Source organism: Panulirus ornatus, chromosome 47 (assembly GCF_036320965.1).
Source record: "Panulirus ornatus isolate Po-2019 chromosome 47, ASM3632096v1, whole genome shotgun sequence".
NCBI lineage: Eukaryota > Metazoa > Arthropoda > Malacostraca > Decapoda > Palinuridae > Panulirus > Panulirus ornatus.
Window position 1 is genome coordinate 19,999,261 of NC_092270.1, and position 25,332 is coordinate 20,024,592.

General features: G+C 38.0%; 2 protein-coding genes across 3 annotated transcripts in view; one reads left to right on the forward strand and one right to left on the reverse strand.

The window, feature by feature from the left end:
- Positions 1-1,222: 1,222 nt before the first annotated feature.
- wus (TM2 and DnaJ domain-containing protein wurst) lies at positions 1,223-19,989 on the reverse strand. The gene is made up of 8 exons (XM_071689912.1): positions 19,523-19,989; positions 16,832-16,934; positions 14,140-14,286; positions 12,833-12,980; positions 10,336-10,531; positions 6,425-6,692; positions 3,027-3,109; positions 1,223-1,763 (listed from the first exon to the last, which is right to left on the reverse strand). The coding sequence occupies exons 1-8, from the start codon at positions 19,621-19,623 to the stop codon at positions 1,658-1,660; spliced, it is 1,152 nt and encodes a 383-aa protein (XP_071546013.1). The 5' UTR covers positions 19,624-19,989; the 3' UTR covers positions 1,223-1,657.
- Positions 19,990-20,527: 538 nt separating this feature from the next.
- Positions 20,528-25,332, forward strand: part of O-fut2 (O-fucosyltransferase 2) — a 40,644-nt gene continuing 35,839 nt past the window's right edge. The window contains exons 1-2 of one of the 2 annotated variants that reach the window (XM_071689913.1): positions 20,528-20,748; positions 23,896-24,007. In XM_071689913.1, coding sequence (XP_071546014.1) covers positions 20,639-20,748; positions 23,896-24,007 — 222 coding nt within the window. In that variant the 5' untranslated portion in view covers positions 20,528-20,638. Of the gene's footprint in view, positions 20,787-23,895; positions 24,008-25,332 lie in introns of both variants that reach the window. The other variant, XM_071689914.1, reaches the window with a different exon arrangement.

Sequence of the window (25,332 nt, forward strand, 5' to 3'; positions counted from 1 at the left end):
GTCCTGGAAAGAGGGGCAAGTATGAAGTCTGTTGGGGATGAGAGAGCTTGGGAAGTGAGTCAGTTGTTGTTCGCTGATGATACAGCGCTGGTGGCTGATTCATGTGAGAAACTGCAGAAGCTGGTGACTGAGTTTGGTAAAGTGTGTGGAAGAAGAAAGTTAAGAGTAAATGTGAATAAGAGCAAGGTTATTAGGTACAGTAGGGTTGAGGGTCAAGTCAATTGGGAGGTGAGTTTGAATGGAGAAAAACTGGAGGAAGTGAAGTGTTTTAGATATCTGGGAGTGGATCTGTCAGCGGATGGAACCATGGAAGCGGAAGTGGATCATAGGGTGGGGGAGGGGGCGAAAATTTTGGGAGCCTTGAAAAATGTGTGGAAGTCGAGAACATTATCTCGGAAAGCAAAAATGGGTATGTTTGAAGGAATAGTGGTTCCAACAATGTTGTATGGTTGCGAGGCGTGGGCTATGGATAGAGTTGTGCGCAGGAGGATGGATGTGCTGGAAATGAGATGTTTGAGGACAATGTGTGGTGTGAGGTGGTTTGATCGAGTAAGTAACGTAAGGGTAAGAGAGATGTGTGGAAATAAAAAGAGCGTGGTTGAGAGAGCAGAAGAGGGTGTTTTGAAATGGTTTGGGCACATGGAGAGAATGAGTGAGGAAAGATTGACCAAGAGGATATATGTGTCGGAGGTGGAGGGAACGAGGAGAAGAGGGAGACCAAATTGGAGGTGGAAAGATGGAGTGAAAAAGATTTTGTGTGATCGGGGCCTGAACATGCAGGAGGGTGAAAGGAGGGCAAGGAATAGAGTGAATTGGAGCGATGTGGTATACAGGGGTTGACGTGCTGTCAGTGGATTGAATCAAGGCATGTGAAGCGTCTGGGGTAAACCATGGAAAGCTGTGTAGGTATGTATATTTGCGTGTGTGGATGTGTGTATGTACATGTGTATGGGGGGGGGGGGCATTTCTTTCGTCTGTTTCCTTGCGCTACCTCGCAAACGCGGGAGACAGCGACAAAGTATAAAAAAAAAAAAAAAAAAAAAAAAAAAAAAAAAAAAAAAAAAAAAACCATAACCAACTACCAATCCCCAAACAGAGAGAAAAATGATATCGTATACTTGCCAGATTTTTTCCAAAGGAAAAATCATGCAGAAACAATTAAAGAAATCCCTAAATACTATTTTGATGGTCAAAAGGCTGAAGACTTACAAAAAGTCAATACTAAACAAGACAAGTTTAATTCGTGCCAAGATGGCCATCCAATATTTTAATTCATTCTCCATAAGCCTACAATTCTTGTGCTATTAAGTAGAAAAAACTGGTGTAGAAATTATTTACAGGTGTGAAAAGCATACATCATACAAACCTGTAACAAAGTACAGTACCACTCATCATATGTTAACCATTACAGTATGAAAACACATCATACCAAATATCTATGAAATAATAATTTTTTCACTAGTCATCATATATAACAAGTGGAAATATGTCACTGGAAACTTTTTTGAAGTAAATAACTGTCATGAAAATTTTCTAAAGTAAATATCTCTACTAAGTTGTGTTCTGTAATCAACAAGATACATCTCAAAATATAATTTACTAAACTAATTCCTTAATCATACTATGATATATACATCCTCTTGAGCATAACATACTCTTAATGTTTATTCCTCTGGCTTCTTCGATTCTCATAAACCGATAGCTTCTCATAGGCTTCTCGTATCTCCATAAACTTCTCATGAGCTGCTTCCTTATCTTCATGCCTGAGAAACAATTGTAAATGAAAAATGTAAAGTTTGTTCAGATGGGACCTGAAAAAGTACTTGTGACTGTTTTAGATATCTGGGAGTGGATTTGGCGGCAGAAGTGAATCATAGGGTGGGGGAGGGAGCGAAAGTTCTAGGAGTGTTGAACGATGTGTGGAAGTTGAGAACATTATCTCGGAAAGCAAAAATAGGTATATTAGAAAGAATAGTGATTTCAACAATGTTATATGGTTGCGAGACGTGGGCTATGGATAGAGTTGTGTGGAGGAGGGTGGATGTGCTGGAAATGAGATGTTTGAGGACAATATGTGGTGTGAGGTGGTTTGATCGAGTAAGTAATAATAGGGTAAGAGAGATGTGTGGTAATAAAAAGAGTGTGGTTGAGAGAGCAGAAGAGGGTATTTTGAAATGGTTTGGTCACATGGAGAGAATGAGTGAGGAAAGATTGACCAAGAGGATATATGTGTCAGAGGTGGAGGGAACGAGGAGAAGTGGGAGACCAAATTGGAGGTGGAAAGATGGAGTGAAAATGATTTTGAGTGATCGGGGCCTGAACATGCAGGAGGGTGAAAGGCGTGCAAGGAATAGAGTGAATTGGAACGATGTGGCATACCGGGGTCGACGTGCTGTTAATGGATTGAACCAGGGCATGTGAAGCGTCTGGGGTAAACCATGGAAAGTTCTGTGGGGCCTGGATGTGGAAAGGGAGCTGTGGTTTCGGTGCATTATTACATGACAGCTAGAGACTGAGTGTGAACTTTTTCTAGCACTACCTCGTGCACATTTGGGGGGAGGGGGTTGTTATTTCATGTGTAGTGGGGTGGTGATGGGAATGAATAAGGGCAGACAGTATGAATTATGTACATGTGTATATATGTATATGTCTGTGTGTGTATATATATGTATACGTTGAGATGTATAGGTATGTATATTTGCGTGTGTGGACATGTATCTATATACATGAGTATGTGGGTGGGTTGGGCCATTTCTTTTGTCTGTTTCCTTGCGCTACCTCGCTATTGCGGGAGACAGCAACAATGCAAAATAAAGAAATAAATAAATAATTTAGAAGGTGACTAAGAAGAGTGGGAAAATCCCCCTTCCAGCATATCCCCTTCACGGAGGAGCAGAGATTTTTGTCCTATAAAGCTCAGCTACTGTTTTTGACATTATCTTGTCAAGGTGGGAAAAGACTATGAGGTATTAAAATCAGAACAAACTCATCCGCAAAAAATTATTTTGCTTTAATTGGTGACTTACCGATCTGGGTGCCATTCTTTAGCCAATTTCTTGTAAGTCGCTTTGATCTCTTCTTGACTTGCATTTTTTTGTAGACCTAAAACCTGAGAAAATTTTTTTTAATGAATTTATATCATCTATAGAACAATACTGCAGAGGGTTTCCATGACAAAGAAATGTGGCAAAATTTACAAGCTGCAATACTGATCTAAGCTGAATACTGGCATCTATGTCGATGGATAGACAGATGTATATATAACACAGGTCAGATTCAAATCCTATCAAATCCAGGAAGGGCATCCAGCCCCCTCAGCTACATCGAGGTTAATGTCCATCAACATATTTGTCTCACCATCAGAGCCCTTATTGACTGTCAATGCTACCCTCAACCAAGTTGAGATTGAGACATTGCGAAAAAATACTGGGAAACCAGTGGCTATGTCTTTAAACCTACATGTGGTCAAGGTGGTCAGACGCCCTACCTGAATCCGACATGTGGTGTATGTACATGTGTGTGTATATACATACAGGCATCTATCTGTAAGTGGTGTGATAATGAAATGCACTCACAGCCTACTTATTAAGTAAAAAAAATTAGAAAATTCTGTAAATTTAGCACACAACTTAATTCCATTCATAAATAAAAAAAAAATACCCACAACCAATTATATATTCCTCTTTGGTCACAGATAATTATATTCATAAAATCAGTTCATAACACCTGTACACAATAACATCCCATTCATCTATACCATTCAACATACAATAAACACTCAACAGAATATGAACAATAACCTTCAATCAGGAGTTTTCAATGCCCCTCTGCCTACTTGGCTTAACGTACACCCCCAAGATCCCCAACTGCATCCTTTCAGCATTCTCAGCCAATGTAACCAGAGAACCAGACTTCTAACCCACAAGCTAACCTTAGCAAGTTTACTTTTTGCATACTGGCACTACATATAAGGACCAACTAGAAAGAGAGGAGAGTGACTGGTTCCCAGTAAATGTCTGTGGCAGGGGTGTGTGACGTTCCCATGGTTATCTAATTTGTTTATGGATTGGGTGGTTAGGAAGGTAAATGCAAGAGTTCTGTAGAGAGGGGTGAGTATGCAGTCTGTTGGGGATGAAAGGGCTTGGGAAGTGAGTCAGTTGTTGTTTGGTGATGATACAGCTCTAAAGGCTGATTCGAGTGAGAGACTGCATAAATTAGAGAATGAATTTGGAAATGTGTGAAAGGAAAAAGTTGAGAGTAAATGTGAATAAGAGCAAGTTTATTAGGTTTAGTAGGGTTGAGGGACAAGTTAGAGAGGAAGTAATTCAAATGGAGAAAAATTGGAGGAAGTGAAGTGTTTTAGATATCTAGGGGTGGATTTAGCAGCGAAGGGAACCATGGAAGCAGAAATGAGTTACATGGTTGGGAGGGGGCAAAGGTTTTTGGAGCAATGAAGAATGTGTGGAAGGAGAGAACATTACCTCGGCGAGCAAAAATGGGTATGTTATGAGGCATGGGCTATAGATAAGGGTGTAAGGAGGAGGGTGGATGTGTTGGAAATGAAATGTTTGAGAACAATATGTGGTGTGAGGTGGTTTGATCAAGTAAAGTAATGAAAGGGTAAGAGAGATGTGTGGAAATAAAGAGTGTGGTTGAGAGAGCAGAAGAGGGTGCGTTGAAATGGTTTGGACATATGGAGAAAATGAGCGAAGAGTGATAAAGACAATATATGTGGAAGGAAACAGACGAGAAAAGGCCATATTTGCTCACACTGTCTCTAGCTGTTATGTGTAATGCACCAAAACCACGGCTCCTTACTCACATCCAGGTCTCACAGATCTTTCCATGGTTTCTCCCAGACATTTCAAGTTCCTGGTTCAGTCCACTGGCACCCCATCGACCCCAGTACATATACCACATCATTCCCATGCACTCTATTCCGTGCACACCATTCACCGTCCATCGCTCAAAATCTTCTTCGCTCCATCCTTCCACCTCCAATTTGGTCTCCCACTGCTCCTTGTTCCCTCCAACTCTGACACATGTATCCTCTTTGTTAACCTTTCCTAAATCACTCGTTCCACATGTCCAAACCATTTCAACACACCCTCTTCTGCTCTCTCAACCATACTCTTTCTATTACCACACATCTCTCTTACCCTTTCATTACTTACTCGCTCAAAACACCTCACACCACATAATGTCCTCAAATATTTCATTTCCAATACATACACCCCTCCTCCACGCAACCTTATCTATAGCCCACACCTTGCAACCATATAATATTGTTGGAACCACCATTCCTTCAAACATACCCATTTATGCTCTCTTAAGATAACGTTCTCTCTTTCCACATATCATTCATAGCTTCTAAAACCTTCGCCCCCTCCCCCATCCTATGATTCACTTCCACTTCCATGGTTCCATTTGCTGCCAAGTTCACTCCCACATATCTAAAACACTTCACCTCCTCCAATTTTTCTCCATTCAAACTTACATCTCAACTAACTTGTAGCTCAACCCTCTTGAACCTAATAACCTTGCTCTTATTCCCATTTACTCTCGACTTTCTGCTTTCACACACTTTTTGAAACTCAGTCACCTACTTCTGCAGTTTCTTACTCGAATCAGCCACCAGTGCTGTATCATCGGCAAACAACAACTGACTCACTTCCCAGGCCCTCTTATCCCCAACAGCCTGAATACTTGCCCTTTTCTCCAAAACTCTTGCAGTTCCCCCCCCCCTAACCATCCCCCCATCCATAAACAAATGAAACGACCATGGGGATGTCATGCTACCGTGCCACAGACCAATGTTCTCTGGGAACCAATCACTCTTCTGTCTTCCTACTTGTACAAATTCCTTAAACCCTGGATAAAAACTTTTCTTAGCTTCCAGAACCTTACCTCCCATACCATATATTCTTGAGACCTTCCACAAAGTATCTCTATCAACCTTATCATATGCCATCTCCAGATCCATAAATGCAACATGCAAATCCATGATTTTCTTAATATTTCTCACATATATTCTTTACAGTAGACACATGATCCACACATCCTCTACCACTTTTTGCTCCCAAAAGCTGGCTACTAATGTGCCCCTACCACTAGGTAGACCACAAAATACTCGGGAAGCTGTTGGATTACAAGATTACTGTGAGGCCATTTGCATCTCAATGGTAGGTTGTTTTGATAAATGATTTCCAAACACCTCGAAGCATTGCAACTCTATCCTCTCATGTCTTTCCCAATGAGTAAGGCCCAGCCGTGGTGTGGACTCCTGTCTGTGACTGGAGACTACAATGTTAAAAAAATGAAGATAATATGACCTAACTAATCTATCATCTGAATAAAATCACATAATTTCATTTGCCTTCCACTGAATTTCTCAAAATACTCTTTTATTAGGAAAATAAAGTACCTTTAGGGCATGATTTTTCCCATGTGGGTCAAGCAGTTCTACAAAATTTGTCCAAGCAATGCCCCATCCATTTTTCATAGCATCACTGATGACTATTTTGAGATTCTCCTTAAACTGAAGGAACATGGGGGAGTTCAGGAAGTTCTTGGCAGCATCTCTCAGTTTGATGCGTTCTCCATGCTCATCTGTGACTGTAGCATTAAAATATAAGGCAGAGATCCACAAGCTGCTGAAGAGCAAAAGACATGCTGATAAATTCATCAGTCTCCTGTAAAAAGAAAACCAAACAATTAGTATGCTGATAATTTAAGTAGCATACTTGAAGAATTACAGGTATATCTATAGAACACAGTTTTGAAATGGCCTCATTTGCATACATCCACCACACTCTTGCTGACTTGCATAATGTACTGAACATGCAGGACGATGAAAGGCATTCACAGTATCGAGTAAATAGACCCACTTGGTACCCATGTAGCAACATGCTGTCAATGGACTGAACTGGGCAATGTGAAGTGGCTGCAGGAAACCATGGAAAAGTCTGTGGGAACTGGTTGTGATTGGGTGCATTACATATGACAGCAAGAGAAAGGATGAGAATGAATGCAGGTCTTTCTTTGTTCCTGGCGCTACCTCAATGACAAAGAAAACTGGGACCATGCATGAAAAATAATCAAAATTGTGAATTCTGAGGGCCAGAAAGGAAAGTCATTGCATCAATTATGTGCTAAATGGTAGGGGCACACAAAGAACTAAAGGTAAAAGCTCTTCCCTTCTTACAACCTATGAGACTTACGACCACCTGTACATATGACCAGTGTTGGAGCAAACATGCTTTAAAAATTAAATTACAATTACAGATACATTGTGTACATTGTGTATATGTGTACATTGGGATGTATAGGTATGTATATTTGCGTGTGTGGACGTGTGTGTATATACATGTGTATGGGGGTGGGTTGGGCCTTTTCTTTCTTCTGTTTCCTTGCGCTACCTCGCAAATGCGGGAGACAGCGACAAAGCAAAATAAAATAAATAAATAAATAATTACAGATACATTCCATTTTTATTACAATTACATTTCAGTACATTTGGGAATAACAATTACATTAAAATTATAATTACCACAAAACAAATTCAGTTATAATCAAAATTTCCCAAATTCGAAAGAAAAAAAATCATTTTGGTAAAATGTTGATGAGGCAGAAAGAAAAGACAAGTAACTAGGTCAGAGGAGTGCAACTTGAAAACCAATAAAGTGCTGGCTCTAAGCAGATGCCAATAACCCACCTGATACCCAGGTAGGTAGTACTGGTAATATACCTAACTGGTCAATGGCTGCCTATCAACTACTACTACCTTCCAGGTGGACTCAAATGGTTAATAATAAAAAGTACTGCTACTGCTAACGGCTGCACTTTTCATAAATTATACCGCTACTGCTGGTGCTTTAAAAGTACTGCTTGCCCACCTTTGCATTACCAAGGTTACTTGTACCACTTTCCTCCCCTCTCACACTGGTTATAAAGTGGTGATACAATCCCCATCTGTATGCTGTAATTCTGGCAAGAAGAAAGCTTGAAAAGCTAGTGAATGTGGAGTAAAACATCAAGTTCTTGGCTTGTCTGCTACATCACTGAGAACAGTTCATGAAGATCTAAACAATAAGAGACAATATGCTAAGAATGTGGCACTCTTTAAGTGCAAATAACATCACTCTAACCAGGTGTTAAGCTATGGGTAACTTGGAGCAAATGTTGAATGTCCGGATATGATATCAAATCTACATGATGTCCCAATAAGTATGATGGTTAATCTACAAAAAGCAATAAGTGTTCATCTATCTCCATCTGCAGATGAGAGGCCAGGCAATCCTGGCCCTTTGTCTGCATAATTCCATCATGCTTTGTATCCCTAACAACCTTGACACACAAAATCCTGAACCATTTTGTGTGATATCTGGTAAAAACTGAAGACTAATAAAGTATCAATACTGTTCTGTATGTTTTTTAATATAGTATTCATATTTTGGTGCAAAAATTTGGACAAGAAATCTATCTTGGGAACATACTCTCTTTACTGTATTGTAACCTAAAGTAAAAATGGTTTCATCATAAAGATTTTTGCTTTTGTTGCATTATCCAAGAATGCATCTCTAACATATAGTGAGGGATACCTGTACCTTCAAATACATCCATCTTTGCTTGAATAACCTGTGATTGTTCCTTCCACATGCTCCTTTTTACAACCAAGATCTAAGCACCCTCTTCCATCCTATGACTCACTTCAACTAGTATGGTTCAATCTGGTGCCCAGCTATTCCCAGGTATCTAAAGCATCTCAGTTTCCCCAAGTTCACTCTATCAAAACTTATACTTAAATCATCCTGTCTCATCCAACTGCTAAACCTCGTCATCTTACTTTTGTTCACATTTACTCTCAACCTTCTCGGTTCTTCCACTTTTGTTCACATTTGCTCTCAACCTACTCTGTTCTTCCACTCTCCCAAACTTTGTCACCAGCTTCTGGGATTTCCATCTCAAGTGGGTCACCAAAGCTGTGACATATGTAAGCAGCAACTATTCTACCTCCCATGTCTCTCCATTTCCAGCATACTGCACACCCACTCCTCACTCACATTTTCCTTCCTCACCACACCATCTGTAAACATATAAAACAACCACAGTGACACCAAACATCCTTGACACACACCCACCTCCACAGAGAACCATCTATCCTCCCCTTTCTTACTCACCTTATTCTCCAAGGAAAATCTCCTCTATTTAGTCCATTAAATCCATATATCCATTACACTTTCCACAAGGCCTCTTCGTCAACTCTTTCTTAGTGCTTTCTCCAGATCCCTGAATGCCACACATTATTTGCTCTCTTTCTCAAAGTATTTCTTACACAAAATTTTTCATGATAAACACCTGGTCCAAATGCTCTCTTCCTCTCCTGAAGCTACACTGCTCATCCCTAGTCAGAAGTTTTGTGTGTGCTACTGCTCTCACAATCACCTACCTTACCTATCTATCCATAACTTTATGCCTGTTCCAACTGGAGCTCCCTCAAGGGGGTGGCCACAGTAATAGTCTCCATAACTAGTGGACTCCAGTGCTGCTTCTTAGCCTTCATTCTTAACAGGCCACTAGCAGAGGGCAACTCTAGCGCAGTGTTTGCAGAGGCTCCTACCTAACGTTCCTACTGACTACTACAACTTAAGATATCTATGTAATGCTTCTGCCTGCTACTTCTACCCAATTATTCTACCTAAAGCTCCTCTCTAAATCTACTACTGCTATCTATTGCTCCTCCCATTAGCCAAAAGGTAGGGCTAGTGCACAGTGCTCACTCCAGGAAAATCTAGCCATGAAGAATGAGCTATGTGAGTTAAGTGTTGTCACTTACCTTACCTACTCCAAACAAAGTATAATCAACAAACTTATATCTCTGTAATATGAGGAATCACTTTCTTTTTCCTTGCCTTTATATTAGTGTTACACAGGTTTATTAAAAAAGTCATTTTACGCATCACCTTGGGACATATAAATGTCAAGCAGCCTAACTAACCAATCAACAGCAGTCATCTCTTTTCTTAAGTCTCAACTGCTGACCCATTTACATCTTCCAATTTGCTGCACTTAATACTGCACTAGCACCTCATCCTTTCACCAAGCCATGAGCCATCTTTTCTCAAACAGCACATCTAACATCCTATAATTTCACATATTCAGCAGTCCTTTAAAATTAACGGAAAAAATAATATAAAAATAATAACTACACTTTACTTTAAAAATTTCTTTTCAAAGAAAATAAAACTTGCTTATCTGATCACAACGTCACATCATAATAGTTACAATCTTTATCATTTACACAAGGGTATTTGAAAACAAATGTCAGTGACTTACTTGCATAAAGAAATCTTAGGAGAAGGAGTCCTTTGCCATTGTTTGCCCTTCCAGTCAAAGAGAACAGCAGAAAGAATTGAACTCCAATTAGAGAAAGGTGGATGGAATACTGAGAATGGCACAACAACAAGGGCTCCAATCATAGCCCACTTCAGCTCTCCTTGTGAATGACCAATATTGCCAATGTACCACACAGCTATTAATGAAATAAGATAAACATACTTATAAGAAATTACAAGAAAAGGTAAATAAAGATCAAAATTACATACTTTTTCCTACATATATGAATTCTGACAACCTAAAATGAAAAATTACACATCTATCAATTGCTATTCTGAACAACTCCCACTTTACATAAAAAATGAAAGCAAAACTTCCTCCACACACCATGATTATAGTTACATAATAGCAATCTTCCCCCAAATTAACATCTTCATTCCATCCTCCAAACCTATGGTCTTTCAATACCTGTTTAATCACAAGTATTTTTTGTAATTTTTCTACATCCATTCTCCAGATGAATCTACACAACGTCAGTGCTTCTCTATCTTTATAAATGACTCCCTTCATAATAGCATCTCTAACTTCTGCAATCCCATTTTTATCCACTCATTTAACTACCCATTTACTTCCTTTAAAATCAGCCACTTCACAGTTGGAAACAGTTCACCATCTAACATTACATTAATACTAAATGCTACAAACTGTACATATCGTTACTTTTAATTACAATACTGAGATTTGGCTATCTGCCTGACTTTCAACACTCTACATTGCTTTAGTTTCTATAAACCATCCTTGCTAAAGGAACCATGTAATCTTTTCATCACTTGCTGAATGCAATACTCATTTCCTATCTTGGAAACTTTTCTTCTGTTCATCCACCTATAACTCATATTATGAATATCCTTCTCCAATTACCCCTCTGGACAAAATAGTAAAGATATACAAAGAGAAGTATAAAGCTCACATTGATCTACATCATTCTCTTTACTTCTCTAAATTTATTAAGTAACATTTTCTACTTTAAAGTCAGTTGCCCAGTGCAGGGGGAGTGGAAGTAGGTGCTGTTAATCTATTTTTGGGGAAAAAATAATTGATAAAGCGTATAGAGGGAGTGAGGGAATGACTTGAAGTGAAGCAGACACAAAATTGTGAGGGTAAGTTCTCTGACAGGTATTTAAAGGATATTTTTTAAATACCTGTCAGAGAACTCACAGTTCTGGGTCTGCTTCACTTCTAGTCATTCCCTCACTCTCTCCATACGCTTTATCAATAATCTTTTTCCTCTTTACTAGACTAACACCACCTACTTCCACTACCCCTTTAACTAGGCAAATACCACTTACTTCTACTACCCCTATAATCATAAACATAGGCTAACACCTACTTCCACAACCCCTATAATCATAAATATAATCTAACACCCCATACTTCCATTTCCTTCCCCTATAATTGAAATATAGGCTAACATCTATAATCATAAATATAGGCTAACATTCATACTTCCACTTTCCTTAACATCCCTTACTTCCACTTTCCTTAACATCCCATACTTCCACTTTCCTTTGTCATTAATATAGGTTAACATCTCATACTTCCAGTTCCCCTATAATAATAAATATAGGGTAACATGTCATATTTCCATTCCCCATATAATCACAAATGCACTTTGAATAAACCTTTTTACACAGATTTATTCTCCATCCTTTACTGCTTCATCATATTGTCTTTTATGAACACTTTCATTACAAATCATCCATCTTAGTTGATTTTCATCGTTCCTCACTTGGTGACTGTCGGGTATGAAAACTTCTTAACCCACTCACCAGGGATGCTGCATATATATTACAGTTTCTTATCTTCAGGTCACTGTGGCTATAGTGTATGAGATTCAAATTCTCATACTTCTTGTCCATACACTGATAACCAGGTTTTCCAATAGTCACTAGATGGGTTATGAGAGGTTAAGAAAATGTTTTGGAAGGAAGTAAAAGATGTGAGGAGAATGAAGAAACTAACGAGGCTTACACTGGGGACGGCAAATGCAGAAGTGAATTAGGCAAAGAGAAGGGATGAGTATTTTGAAGAACAGCTGAATCTGTTAGATGACAGGGAGTCAGATGTGGTCTACTTGGGATGTGAGATGGCGTGCAAGTTGCAAGAGTCATGGAAAATAGGAAGGTGAAAAGGGAAGGGGGTGTGAAAATCTTCCAAAAGATGAATTGTGGTTAACCATCAGGAGTGGATAATACTTACGTAAATCTTTCAAACAAATATTACTTACTGTAACAATCTGGTAAATGATTTAAATGTCTATTTGTCAAATCTTACAGCAAAGGTTTTCAGCATATATACTTGTCATTGCGATGTTATCTCTGTCTTTTCAAGAAGTGACAAAAAGTAGGAACTTAAATACTTGGAATATTCAAGGAAAGCTAAGGGTATCACCACCCAAAATGTAAAATTACTACATGAAAAATATACATCTTCTTACCAAGAGCTGCCCCTACAGGTGACAAATATGTAAGAGGAGTCCACTTTATGCCAAATACTTCTTCATTGGGTACAGCAGCAACCAAAAGAACACTCCAGAGGTTTCCTACCAAGATCTGACCCACAAACCGCATCAGACTGAATGGTGGCTGTTGTGGTGAAATAAGAATGACTATAATAATGTTATATAAATGCTTATAATGCAAAACATCTTAAAAGATTTCCTAATATGCAACTATATGAATGTTTAATTCATCCCATCCCTTTGTGAGGTGACACATTCTTGAATATTTAAAAAATACTCATTTGCCTTCTTGTGTCAAACATTAAAGGCACTTGGTAAGAGTCCCAAATAAAGGTTGCAAGCTGAAAAATTCAAATGTATTAAAAAAAGGGCATTTTATTATTCTGAATAAACTCAGCAAAATACACTTAGCCAGTCATATGACACTGCAGGCTCATCCATTGACATTAAACAGCCTAATAAGGTAAGAGTGGAACTTCAAGTAAATTCACCTTACTGCCAGATAGTGGGCATGTGAAATGTGATTATCTAAATATATTCACGTAAGTTTCAGCACCAAAAATCAAGTCTCACGGGTATTATAGTGGTAAAGAGGGTAACTTCGTGGGTACACCTATTTTCACAGCTGAAAAGGTGTCTTAAGCCCCATTGAGCATGTGCTCCATCAGTACTTATAGGACCTTGTCTACAAGTGAGGAAGTGTAGTTAATCATAATACACAAATGACCTCAAAGCATCAGAGCCCAGCATGGGAAAGTGAGGTCAGGTATGGAATTTTACACTAGTAACGTCATGTTGCAACTCAAAAAGTTTCAGGTTTTGGAGAATTTTGGATTTGGGATTTTCAGATATGGGATGCTCAACCTGTGATGTGAAGTCAACTGGATTCGAAAATACTGTAAAAAAAACCTTACGTATTTATCAATTTACATGATAATGTATTTGGTGCAGGTGTGAAAAGTATATCCCGAATGAAAAAAAAGAAAAAAAAAAAAGGGTTATGCCCTACATTGTTACATAGATGATCTAAAGTCTGGCCATCAATAAAAGTTGCATGCACTCAATCTACTTAATGTAAACAGACTTGTAGTTATTGTAATAAAAGAAAGAACATTTGAACTGAAGCAAAAAACTTTTGCTTGACATGATACGTATTGTAGGTGCAACAACAGTATATCCTCCTGGACGAAAAAAATCTGCCCTACAATAGTACACAAAATACCAAATATATTATCTGACTCACACTGAAGAAAAAAAGGAAATTCTTGAAATTTCAAACCTACCTTTCTGTTAGTTTTCATCTTGCTTATTAGATCTGCTATATACTGGCTGTCCTCATTAATATCTTTCACATACGATGGAATACGAAAGAAATCCCGTACAACTCCAACACCAAAGAAACCGCCAAAAGTAGTTAACCAAATGAATGCCTGAAAAAATCATAAATCTTTAAAAAGTGCATATTCAAAGAAGGCACTATTCTCACACTGTATAGGTTTCAGTGGTTCATTCACTCAAAGCATGGTAAGATGTATCAACTGAGTATCTTCTCTGATCAATCACATCACCATGTATCAAAGCAAAATCAAAGTTCAGTAACCAAAACAAAACTTAACAATCATGATCTGAACATTCACCTAATAATTCCATAAGCTAGTATGCACAACTGAAAGGAGGAAAATAAAGACAATATTACTGCAAGTATTTCATTCTATAACAAAACTAACTCCAATCCTATTTAAATGAACTGTACTCCCAGTGATAAAGCCTCATCAAAGGTAACACATATATATATTTCATTTATTTGCATCTATAATTACCCAAAAACAATTTCTATAAAAGAGTCCTGGTGTTACCTGGAACCTCTTTCTATAGGCACCTGCAGCCCAAGGCTGTGCGTGCTACTTCCAGTAGCAGGGAAATGTGGACTCCTTTGGAGTGCTAAGTTCAATGACAAGATGTTACTTCCAATGATGCAGCCTCACCAAAGGTAACTTTTCAATCACAGTGTAATCTCTTGGAGGCAGATCCCAGTAATGCCCCCACAAACATTTAACATCTTCACCATGAAACTGATCCTCCTTATACAGTTCCACAACTACATGCTTGGCACTTAATCTCATGCAACATCACTAGACCCATCCCAACCAAACTACCCTATAACTAACCACCAACCCCCAAGTAGAAATAAAAGACTTACCCCTGCCCAATTCTTCAGCAACCTCTACTCACAAATGCCTTAAACCCAACTATAACTGACAAAACACATACACAGTGAAATACCCCATCAAGCACTCAACAAGTGACCTCCTAACTCAGTTTGAAACTCCAACCCACAATAAATACACCCATCAGCGACCACACTCCCCAGACAAATGCAAGTTACACTCTTCGCTCACACTCTGGAGATTACCCATCACTACAATGCTACAGCACAATTTCAACATATTCCACGACACTTCATACCCAAAATGTAACCACCACATAAAATACACCTAGCTTTCACGACTCAACTATCCTGCACTTGCTGAACATATACACACATTCAAAATCATAATACTTTATGACCTGTGGTTTTGACCAGAGGACATGGCTGGCTTCTTGTGTCCTGCAGAAGTCACATACAGATAAAAAGGACTCTTGGAGCAGGAAGGCAAGGTATGTACATGTGTACATACTCAGTTCCTTCCCCAGGGATCCCTTTTATCTTTACAATAAGCATTGAAAATGCAAGTATATATATATATATATATATATATATATATATATATATATATATATATATATATATATATATATATACAATAATCTTTCCCACAATTGATCACTGTTTCCCGGATGAAAAAAGGCTGCATCTGCTCACATCCATTCTCATGCTATAATAAGTAATGCATCAAAACCACAGCTACCTATCTACAACCAGACCCCAAAGACCTTTCCATGGTTTACCCTAGATGCCTCATGCCCTGGTCCAGTACACTGACAGCACACTGGCATACACATACAAGTGTACATTTTATCATTATTATCGTTATACTTAATCGCTGTTTCCCGCATCAGCAAGGTAGCACCAGGAAACAGACGAAGAATGGCCCATCCACTCATATACACGTATTCTATTTATTCAATTGTACTGTACTTTGTTGCTGTCTCCCACATTCGCGAGGTAGCATGAGGAAACAGATGAAAGAATGGCCCAACCCACTCACATACACATGTATATACATAAACGTTCACTCACACATATACATACCTATACATTTCAACGTATACATACATATACATACACAGATATATGCATATATACACATGTACATAATTCATACTTGCTGCCTTTATTCATTCACATCGCCACCCTCCCACACATGAAATGACACCCCCTCCCCCCATACGTGCACAAGGTAGCACAAGGAAAAGACAACAAAGGCCACATTCGTTCATACTCAGTCTCTAGCTGTCATGTATAATGCACCAAAACCACAGCTCCCTTTCCACATCCAGACCCCACATAACTTTCCATGGTCTACCCCAGACACTTCACTTGCCTTGGTTCAATCCATTGACAGCACGTCGACCCTGGTATACCACATTGTTCCAAAAGCATAAAACTAGAGTAAATGCCTATACCTAACTGTAATAATATATTAGCTATTGTATTCTGAAGTAAATTAACAAAACATCATATTTTTCATTACTTCATAAAAAAAAAAGGCAGGCTAGGAATTAAAAATTGATTTTTTGGAGATCATTCATAAGCATGGGCTCTCATAGGTCACCCACTCATTAGTATGGGGCCTCCTGTATTCTCTTGAAAATATGTTTTTTCATCATTCTTTATGATGTGCCTCTTCTCTATTTTCTCACTTTCTATGTACCATATCACAAACTTCTTTCTGCTGCTCTCTCAAAAGTCATATTCTGATACAAAAGGAAGGACAAGTATTATTTGATTAAACCGTAAAGGTATTGACTAACCTGTCGGTCACGCCGTAAATACAGAAGGTGCAGAGCCCACCAGCCACCAAACAACCAAAGCAGGTAAGCCACCCACAGGCTCTTTGAATTTTTCTTTGCAAGTCTGAAGTGAAAGAGAAAAATATATCATAATAGAATGATGTTAAAACTACTACTACTAATAATTCATTTATTCACCATTCTTGATCACTGTTTCTCGCATCAGTGAGATAGCGCCAGGAAACAGACGAAGAAAGACCCAGCCACTCATATACACACATATGAACATACATGCACACACACATGTACATATACACACATAAACATACATATATACACATGTACATATTCATATTTACTCGCCTTCATTCATACCTAGAGCTACCATGCCCCACAGGAAATGGCATCACCACCCTGTGTCAGAAAGTCAATGCCAGGAAACATGAAAAAAGGGCACATCTACTCACTCTTGGTCTCTAACTGTCATGTGTAATACACCAAAACCACAGCTCCCTTTCAAAATCCAGACACCACACACCTTACTACACTTTACCCCAGACGTTTCACATGCCCTGGCTCAGTCCTTTGACAGCACATCGACCCCAGTATACCACATTGTTCCAATTCACTCTAATCTGTGCATGTCTTTCATGCTCCAGTATGTTCTGGCCCTGATCTCTCTAGTTCTTTATCACTCCATCCTTCCACCTCCAATTTGGTTTCTTGCTTCTCCTTGTTCCCTCCACCTCTGACACATATATCCTCTTTGTCAATCTTTCCTCACTCATTCTCTCCATGTGACCAAACCATTTCAATACACCCTCTTCTGCTCTCTCAACCACACTCTTTTTATTACCACACATCTCTCTCACCCTTTCATTACTTACTAAATCAAACCACCTCACACCACACATTGTCCTCAAACATCTCATTTCCAACACATCCACCCTCCTCCGAACAACCCTATCTAAAGCCCATGCCTCGCAACCATATAACATTGTTAGAACCACTATTCCTTCAAACATACCCATTTTTGCTTTCCAAGATAATGTTCTCACCTTCCACACATTCTTCAACGCTTCCAGAACCCCTACCCTGTGACTCATTTCTGCTTCCATGGTGCCATCTACTGCTAAATCCGCTCCCAGATATCCAAAACACTTCACTTCCTCCAGTTTTTCTCTATTCAAACTTACCTCCCAATTGACTTGTCCCTCAACCCTACTGTACCTAATAACCTTGCTCTCATTCACATTTACTCTCAGCTTTCTTCTTTCACATACTTTACCAAACTCAGTCACCGGCTTCTGCAGTTTCTCACCCAAATCAGCACCAGCAAACAACAACTGACTCACTTCCCAAGCTCTCTCATCCACAACAGACTGCATACTTGCATCTCTCTCCAAAACTCTTGCATTCACCTCCCTAACAACCCCATCTATAAACAAAGTAAACAACCATGGAGACATCACACACACCTGCCGCAAACCGACATTCACTGAGAACCAATCACTTTCCTCTCTTCCTACTCGTACACATGCCTTACATCCTTGATAAAAACTTTTCACTGCTTCTAGCAACCTGCCTTCCACACCATATACTCTTAATCCCTTCAAGAGCACCTCTATCATATGCCTTCTCCAGATCCATAATTGCTACATACAAATCCATTTGCTTTTCTAAGTATTTCTCACATACATTCTTCAAAGCACACACCTGATCCACACATCCTCTACCACATCTGAAACCACACTGCTCTTCCCCAATCTGATGCTCTGTACATGCTGTTCACCCTCTCAATCAATACCCTCCCATACAATTTCCCAGGAATACTCAACAAACTTATACCTCTGTAATTTACTAATATGCCAACAACTTGACACTGCACTCCTCCGTTTCCTTCATATCTGCTCCATCCCTACTTAATATGTCCCCATCTTCTCACGACTTTATAAAGCCAGCACTGCCCTTTTCCACTTAACTCATATCCTCTCCATCAATTCTTACTTAGAATGTTTTTTCTTATCACAGCTTCCTCTGTAACCTCAGACCTGGACAAGATTTACCAGTGAGGCTGACATAACGTGTTTAAGTTTACTTCCTCTGAAACCCAATTTCTCTAAAACTCCTCTCAACTTCCTCATCTCTTTTGATGGATATGTAACTTTTATGTGCAACATAGTAAACATACTTGATATCACTGTAATACACATCTTGGAAATTTCCCATCACGTAAACTGCTATGAGCTTGAGGAACGTGGAAGCCTTCTTCAGATGTAAATTCTTTTCAAAAGAGAATGAGACCAGAGGTGCATTATCTACATCCTATTCTTTTTCAACACTGATATGTTGTGAGGAAAGAGGGCTATGGTGATCAGGGAAAGTGTTGCATTAACCCTCTCGCTGCAGAAAGTGTATTTGTGTTGGCACAAATTAATCTCCAATCACCACAGAAAGCACATTTAGACCAAAGACTTCAATTAAAAGGTTTAAACATCCATATCAAAAATGTAAGAGTTCTTGGTGAGACAGGCAATAAAAAAAAGGTCAGAACAAGAGGATGAGCAGGAAAGTTTTAGAAAATACATAAAGGAGTATTGTGTTAATATAAGGTTGGGTGGTTTAAGCAATCTCCTGTACTGTTCAAACAAGGACAGTAGTTACATGATCTTACCAATAGAATCAATATTCTAAACCGTACATTAACCTTACCTTGGTCGGGGCCTCTTTCTGTAATCCAAATCGCCACCAGCTATGTAGCCGACGGGATTAACATCCTTTACAAGAACAATATCATCGTCAGATTCCTCCATAGTGACCTATGACTGCTACACCACAATGTAGATGTTTGGGCTGAGACTGGGCTCTTATGTCTGGCTGTTAGTGGATGTTCTGGCTCTGACGTCTGTCTGAGGCTTTTCGCCAGTGTGAGTAACGGAGTCTGGGTCGCTGACGTTTGGCTGACACTAGCCGCCCGTGAGGAGGAGGGCAGATATTTCTTTAATGCCGGGCTCTGTCGTCTGGCTGATAGTCAACTACTAAACTTATGACCCCCAGACGTCTGGCCGACACTGGTTTCCAGTGGGATTGACGGCGGATATGTCTTTGTTGGCATTTAAAGGCCAGCGGCCCAGGTGTCAGTGACCACCTGTGTGACTCAAAGCGTGTGTTTTGGTTGGTGCCGGGCCGTGACGTCATGCTGACCCTAATGCCTCTCTTACGGCATTACAATACTGTAATGTCTATCATATCTGTATATTTATATAATATTTAGTGTAAATGCAATTAAAAGGTTCTCACAAAAACTTTAATGATGAGATAGTGTTTAGATTTATGACCCGTGGGCTGGGTTAAGAAAAAAAAAAAAAAGCCTTATTTCGTTTTGTCTCATTCCCATTCCTTGAAATTTGTTTGGATTAAATTTCATCAGCCACGTTTCAGGCCAGCTTTGGACTCTGTTTAGGTCCCATTGTAAGCTATTGCAATCACCCTTGCTTTGCTCTTGTGGAAGGCTTGTGCTTTTAATTAATTCTATCGAAATGGAATTTGATTTTGAATTATTCTAGAAGCACCAGAAAACAATCGCTAATGAGGATATTTTTTAATGAAAAATGACACGAAAATGTTTAAATTTATTGATGCAAAGTGCAAAATTTTGGTTTTAAGAATTAGTAATGACGGGTTCTACAAACCGGATTCAGGTGCCGAACGTCATGACAGGAGCAGAGTGTAAACAAAGTTGGTGCAGCTGGTCTCTCTAGGTTATAGAGTAGCACGTGTTGGTTTACTCCTGACAGAAAATATATATATAAAAAAAAGAATGTCACCATGAGAAAAGTTGGAGAAATTGTAGTTATTTTTCTTGCTTTTCTTATGGTACAGAACGTTAAGTGTGAGCTGAAAGACTCATGTGAGAGAGGTGATCAGAAAATCAAAAGGCAAGTTACTGTTCATAAAGCCAACCACAATTTATGAAGTAAATATATAACCTTTGTTGGGTTCTGCTCATTTCTACAAGACTGTCCTTCACTTGTACACTAACTCCACAAATCCCATAATTTTCTTATCCCATCCATTTATAACTATAAGACGATAGAAATCTTGCAAGACTGGTTTAAATAATTAGTTAACTGTGAAGCATTTATTGATATTACTGTCACCTAATTCTAAAAATGGAAAGTAAAGGTGGGACAATTCAAACTACATTGTTAAGAAACATGATGCCCAAACCCTCATAAAACAGTTGCATGGGTAAAAATCTGGAACAGAGACAGTACATTAATATGTTTGATATCTTATTTTTTTCTTATAGAATCTTTGTTACTACTTTACGGAGTAAGCGTATGAGATGTTGCTAATGATAAGAGTACGGGATGTTGCTTTACTACCCTTTAAAACTTTTTCAATATTGATTACCGTGTTTGTGGTAGGTTCATGAGGATGAGGAACGTGTGGGGTAAGATAATACTATAACGTAAAATTTGTAAATCAAATAGAATTCACTCAATATTTAAAGTGCAATTGTGATCTCAATGTTACTACGTATTCTGGTAAAACACGTACGTTACCACGTTAATCTCTGCCAATTTCTTTTGTTTATAATATAAGAGGTGAGTTCAGATATCTGAAAAGATAGAAGAAGCTGGCCATGTACAGGATAGCTATCATAAGCATTAGTTTGAGCTCTAAATTGATATAGACATTTGAACTCAACCAATGTATTTGCAGAACTCAGATTGTTAGATTTATCTGTTGAGGCATGGTAGTATTTACTGGAGTGAATGAATATTAAGGAAAATAGGCTTCTCTGCAGTCTGTACTTTATAGGCAAGTTTTTGTATATTATTACAGCATCATTTGCCTCTTATATCAATATACAAACTTAGTAAAGCTCTGTGGAATCCAAATAAGCACCAGGTGAATGTTTTTTTTCATCTGTCCACAGGACAGTCACCTTTCAAACTGATGTTAGGATACCGTGTATGTCCCTCATGTTCATTTACTATTTGCAAGATTTGAGCAAAAGTGTTTCAAATGCATCACATGACAGTCCATTATCAAATCTACAATTTTTTTACTCCATAATTTCCCTCTTATTTCAAATCCATTTCCATTTAATGAAAACTTAAGATTGATGGAGTTACAGATGTTACACTTAAACTCCCATACACTATGTTACCTTCACCTGTTGTAATGATTCATTTCTGAAAATTTCTTTGATTTCTGTCATCTAGAAACATGACGTCCCTAATCCAGAGAATTACCATTTAACTTACTCTAGCTGGTCAGATTTAATTAGATTTTCATTCCTACAGTCAAAATATACTAAATACATGTATGAATGAGGAGGATCATTCAAATTGGCAAAAACTGTAATAAAAACAGATAGCACCTCAAACAGCCATTCCTTGAGGTACTCAGAAGTAGGGTACATTCATATTACAGTAAGCATAGTGCACGTTTACTGGAATTGTTACCTGCTAAGTGAAGTTAAGTGACGTTTCATTGGTTATGTTGATTTATATGAGTTTCTTCATAGTCCTCCCCACTTTCACACATAGATGAAAAGAAAAAATTACTCCAAATCATGCGGCTCCAGTCAAAATCTTTTTTCTTAGTAAAAGTGATTTAGACGGGAGCTGTTTGAATTTGTAAGGAATATATAGATGCAGTACCAGTTTTGTTCATTTTTCATAAAGAAATAAAGTGGGAGGGAAAGAATCAATTACTAAATGCAATTGATATGTTGCTGGCAGTGAAAGCTTTGTGAGGAGTGATACCTTCAAATCAAATTAGTGCACTGGCCCTTTCCTTATCTTCAGTCTAAAGTAGGTCCCAGAGAGTGGGTAGGACTCTGAAGCTCAAGGGTTACATGTTCTTTACTTTTGCTGTCATGTATGATGTATATTAGATTTGCAAACTGATTTGATGAATTGGTATATAACATTGATATCACAATGACACAAATTTGATATATTTTGCTGAGCAACATTGGTATACTGTTAGAATACCTCTATACACTGTACTGAACAACATTGATATTGATATTGATATTATATACATTAGTGTCTTAACAAAGTTGTCCTGAACAAACTTTTTATGTTTACATAATGTCTCTCATCTCTGCGTTGTATAGCTGATGACAAATCAATTTGCAAACCCAATATGTTTTTAGCATCATTTTAACATTGATTTCTGACCTTTTAGCTCTGATTCAACATAGTTTTGCCTGCTAATGTTGAACAGAACATTAATTACAGTTTTATACAGTTATTGAGTTTTTTTGGGCCTTTAGATTCTGGAAGTCGAAGTAATTATCAGCCAACACACATTCTAGAAGAAAGACTGTTTTACTTTGTTAGGCTAGCTGAAACTGACAAAAAATGGAATTGCAGTCACTTTCAGTGACTAACCAAAGATTAAAAGGCAAAGAAAGCGCACCATAAAACTAGAATGATACTTGATAAATTTTACTGCTAGTATGAAAATACACTCAAGAATAAATTTGTTCATACTGTTAGTCTAAGATACACACAAGGGAGAAAAAAGAAGGAACAAGGCGTCAAACACATGTAAGGAAACATGCATTTCTTGGATCCTTCACACATGAAACGCCTTAATTGGAAGGGACATTCCAACAATTTGTTTCCTATAATATGAAAGATACACAATTATGAAAGCATACTTGATTTGTTTTTTGTTTGAAGGGAAGGCTCAATAAAGGTCATAGATGGAAAGATAAGATACATGAACTACAAGCTTCTTGGGGGTGTGTGTATTCAATTATATTTAAAGTTTAAGCTCATGATATCTGCTTTTTTCCACAAAAAAGGTAGTAACCATTGAAAGATGACCTTATATAGGTTATTATGCAAATTTTGCTTTTTAAGTCATAAAGGGAATGGGGTTCACTCATTTTCCTTGATTATTGGCCAAAGCGTTTTAGGACAAAAGAACTGGCTAACACTGATTCAACTGTGGGTAGAAGACTGTCATGAAATTAGCTTGTGGTATATAGTTTAACTTGATATGATTTTTTTTTTTTATTGTATGAAGGCCCTCCAATTTTAATTTCATATTTTCAGATATCTCTTATATGATGTGAATCCAGGAGAAGGATTTAATCTTCGCCGAGATGTTTACATTCGTATTGCGAATTTGGTTCGCAAGCTAATTAAAGTAGATAATTGGGTTTTGGTATGTATTGCAACCCCCTTTTTTTACAAGTAATAAAATTGTTTGAAATGAAAAGATCATGGTGCAGTACATGTTTGTGTTTTATATGGATTGAATATGAATTGTAATCTTACATCTGGGGATTTACTAAGAAAAAAATCACTAGCAATAAATTGATTTGAAAATTAGTTTAAAGTAACAATGTACAATATAACTTAGTAACATCTGTCCATGTTTCCGTTCAGCCTGTGGATGTTATTTCTCATTTATAGTCAGAACCTTGTGAGCATCTGAATGAGCACTTGCTCATGAGGGGGTTAAAGCACCATCTTGACTACCATAATAGGGATATCCATGAGGATTTAACCCATTTGACCACCATGAAACATATGAATATGGTGTAAGCTTGTTCAAAAGGACTCAGCAACTTTACAGCAACCCACCCAGAGTTGTGACATCTTGTGGTGTGATGGTGCTAAGTGGGCAGCTTTTGCTATCATTATTTCCTTCCATACTCTTGAGCAGTGTGGATCACTTGAAATCATCATGTTATCTTTTTTTATTTTTCGTCATTTTTTCTACTGGCCTGTAAAGGTATTTGCTTGATATCCTTTTTTGTTTTTATTGATATATCCAAATTCATAAGTGTGTAGATGTTACTGTTGAACTATAGTAGAGAACCTGGATACAACACTGGTGTCAGGTGTCACAATAAGGTGGTGATTTTAACTTTGTTTTGGCTGGCCAGCCTAACCATGGTTATTGAATTTTTTTGTATTTGCATTTTTTGTGCTACATTTTTGTTTTCTTTTTTTATGAAATTGTTGTTAAGATTTATTTGACTTGTTATAGATGAGTGTTTTAAAGTAAATGTGTTGTTTATGGTTCTTGGATTTGGCGATCCTTTGTAAGGAATGTTGTGAGTGTTCTGGTTTAATGGGATTGATATCAGACTTTGTAGTGATAGTTTTGATATTCATTAACAAGTTGAAGGGCTTACTTTTGACCAGACAGTCCATCTGTTAACAACTATCACGAATATACCTAACTATTATTGTAGCTTTGTCTGGTGTTGCCTTTTAACTTTCAGTGTTAAAATCCGCTTGGAATCTTGTAGAGCTTTATGTGTATAGATCATATAAAAAAATGTAGCCTATATTGTTAGCCACGTACCTCATACATCTGAATTAATTGTCCCAGTATTGAATTTTGATATAGCTTTTTTCATGTATCCTATGCAGAACCCTATCTCACAGTGTTAGCTAAATTCAACATTGTTTTACTTAAGGATATTGGAATCAAGAAGCTTGGAACCATCTTTTTGTCTCATTTCCTGGCACTACCTT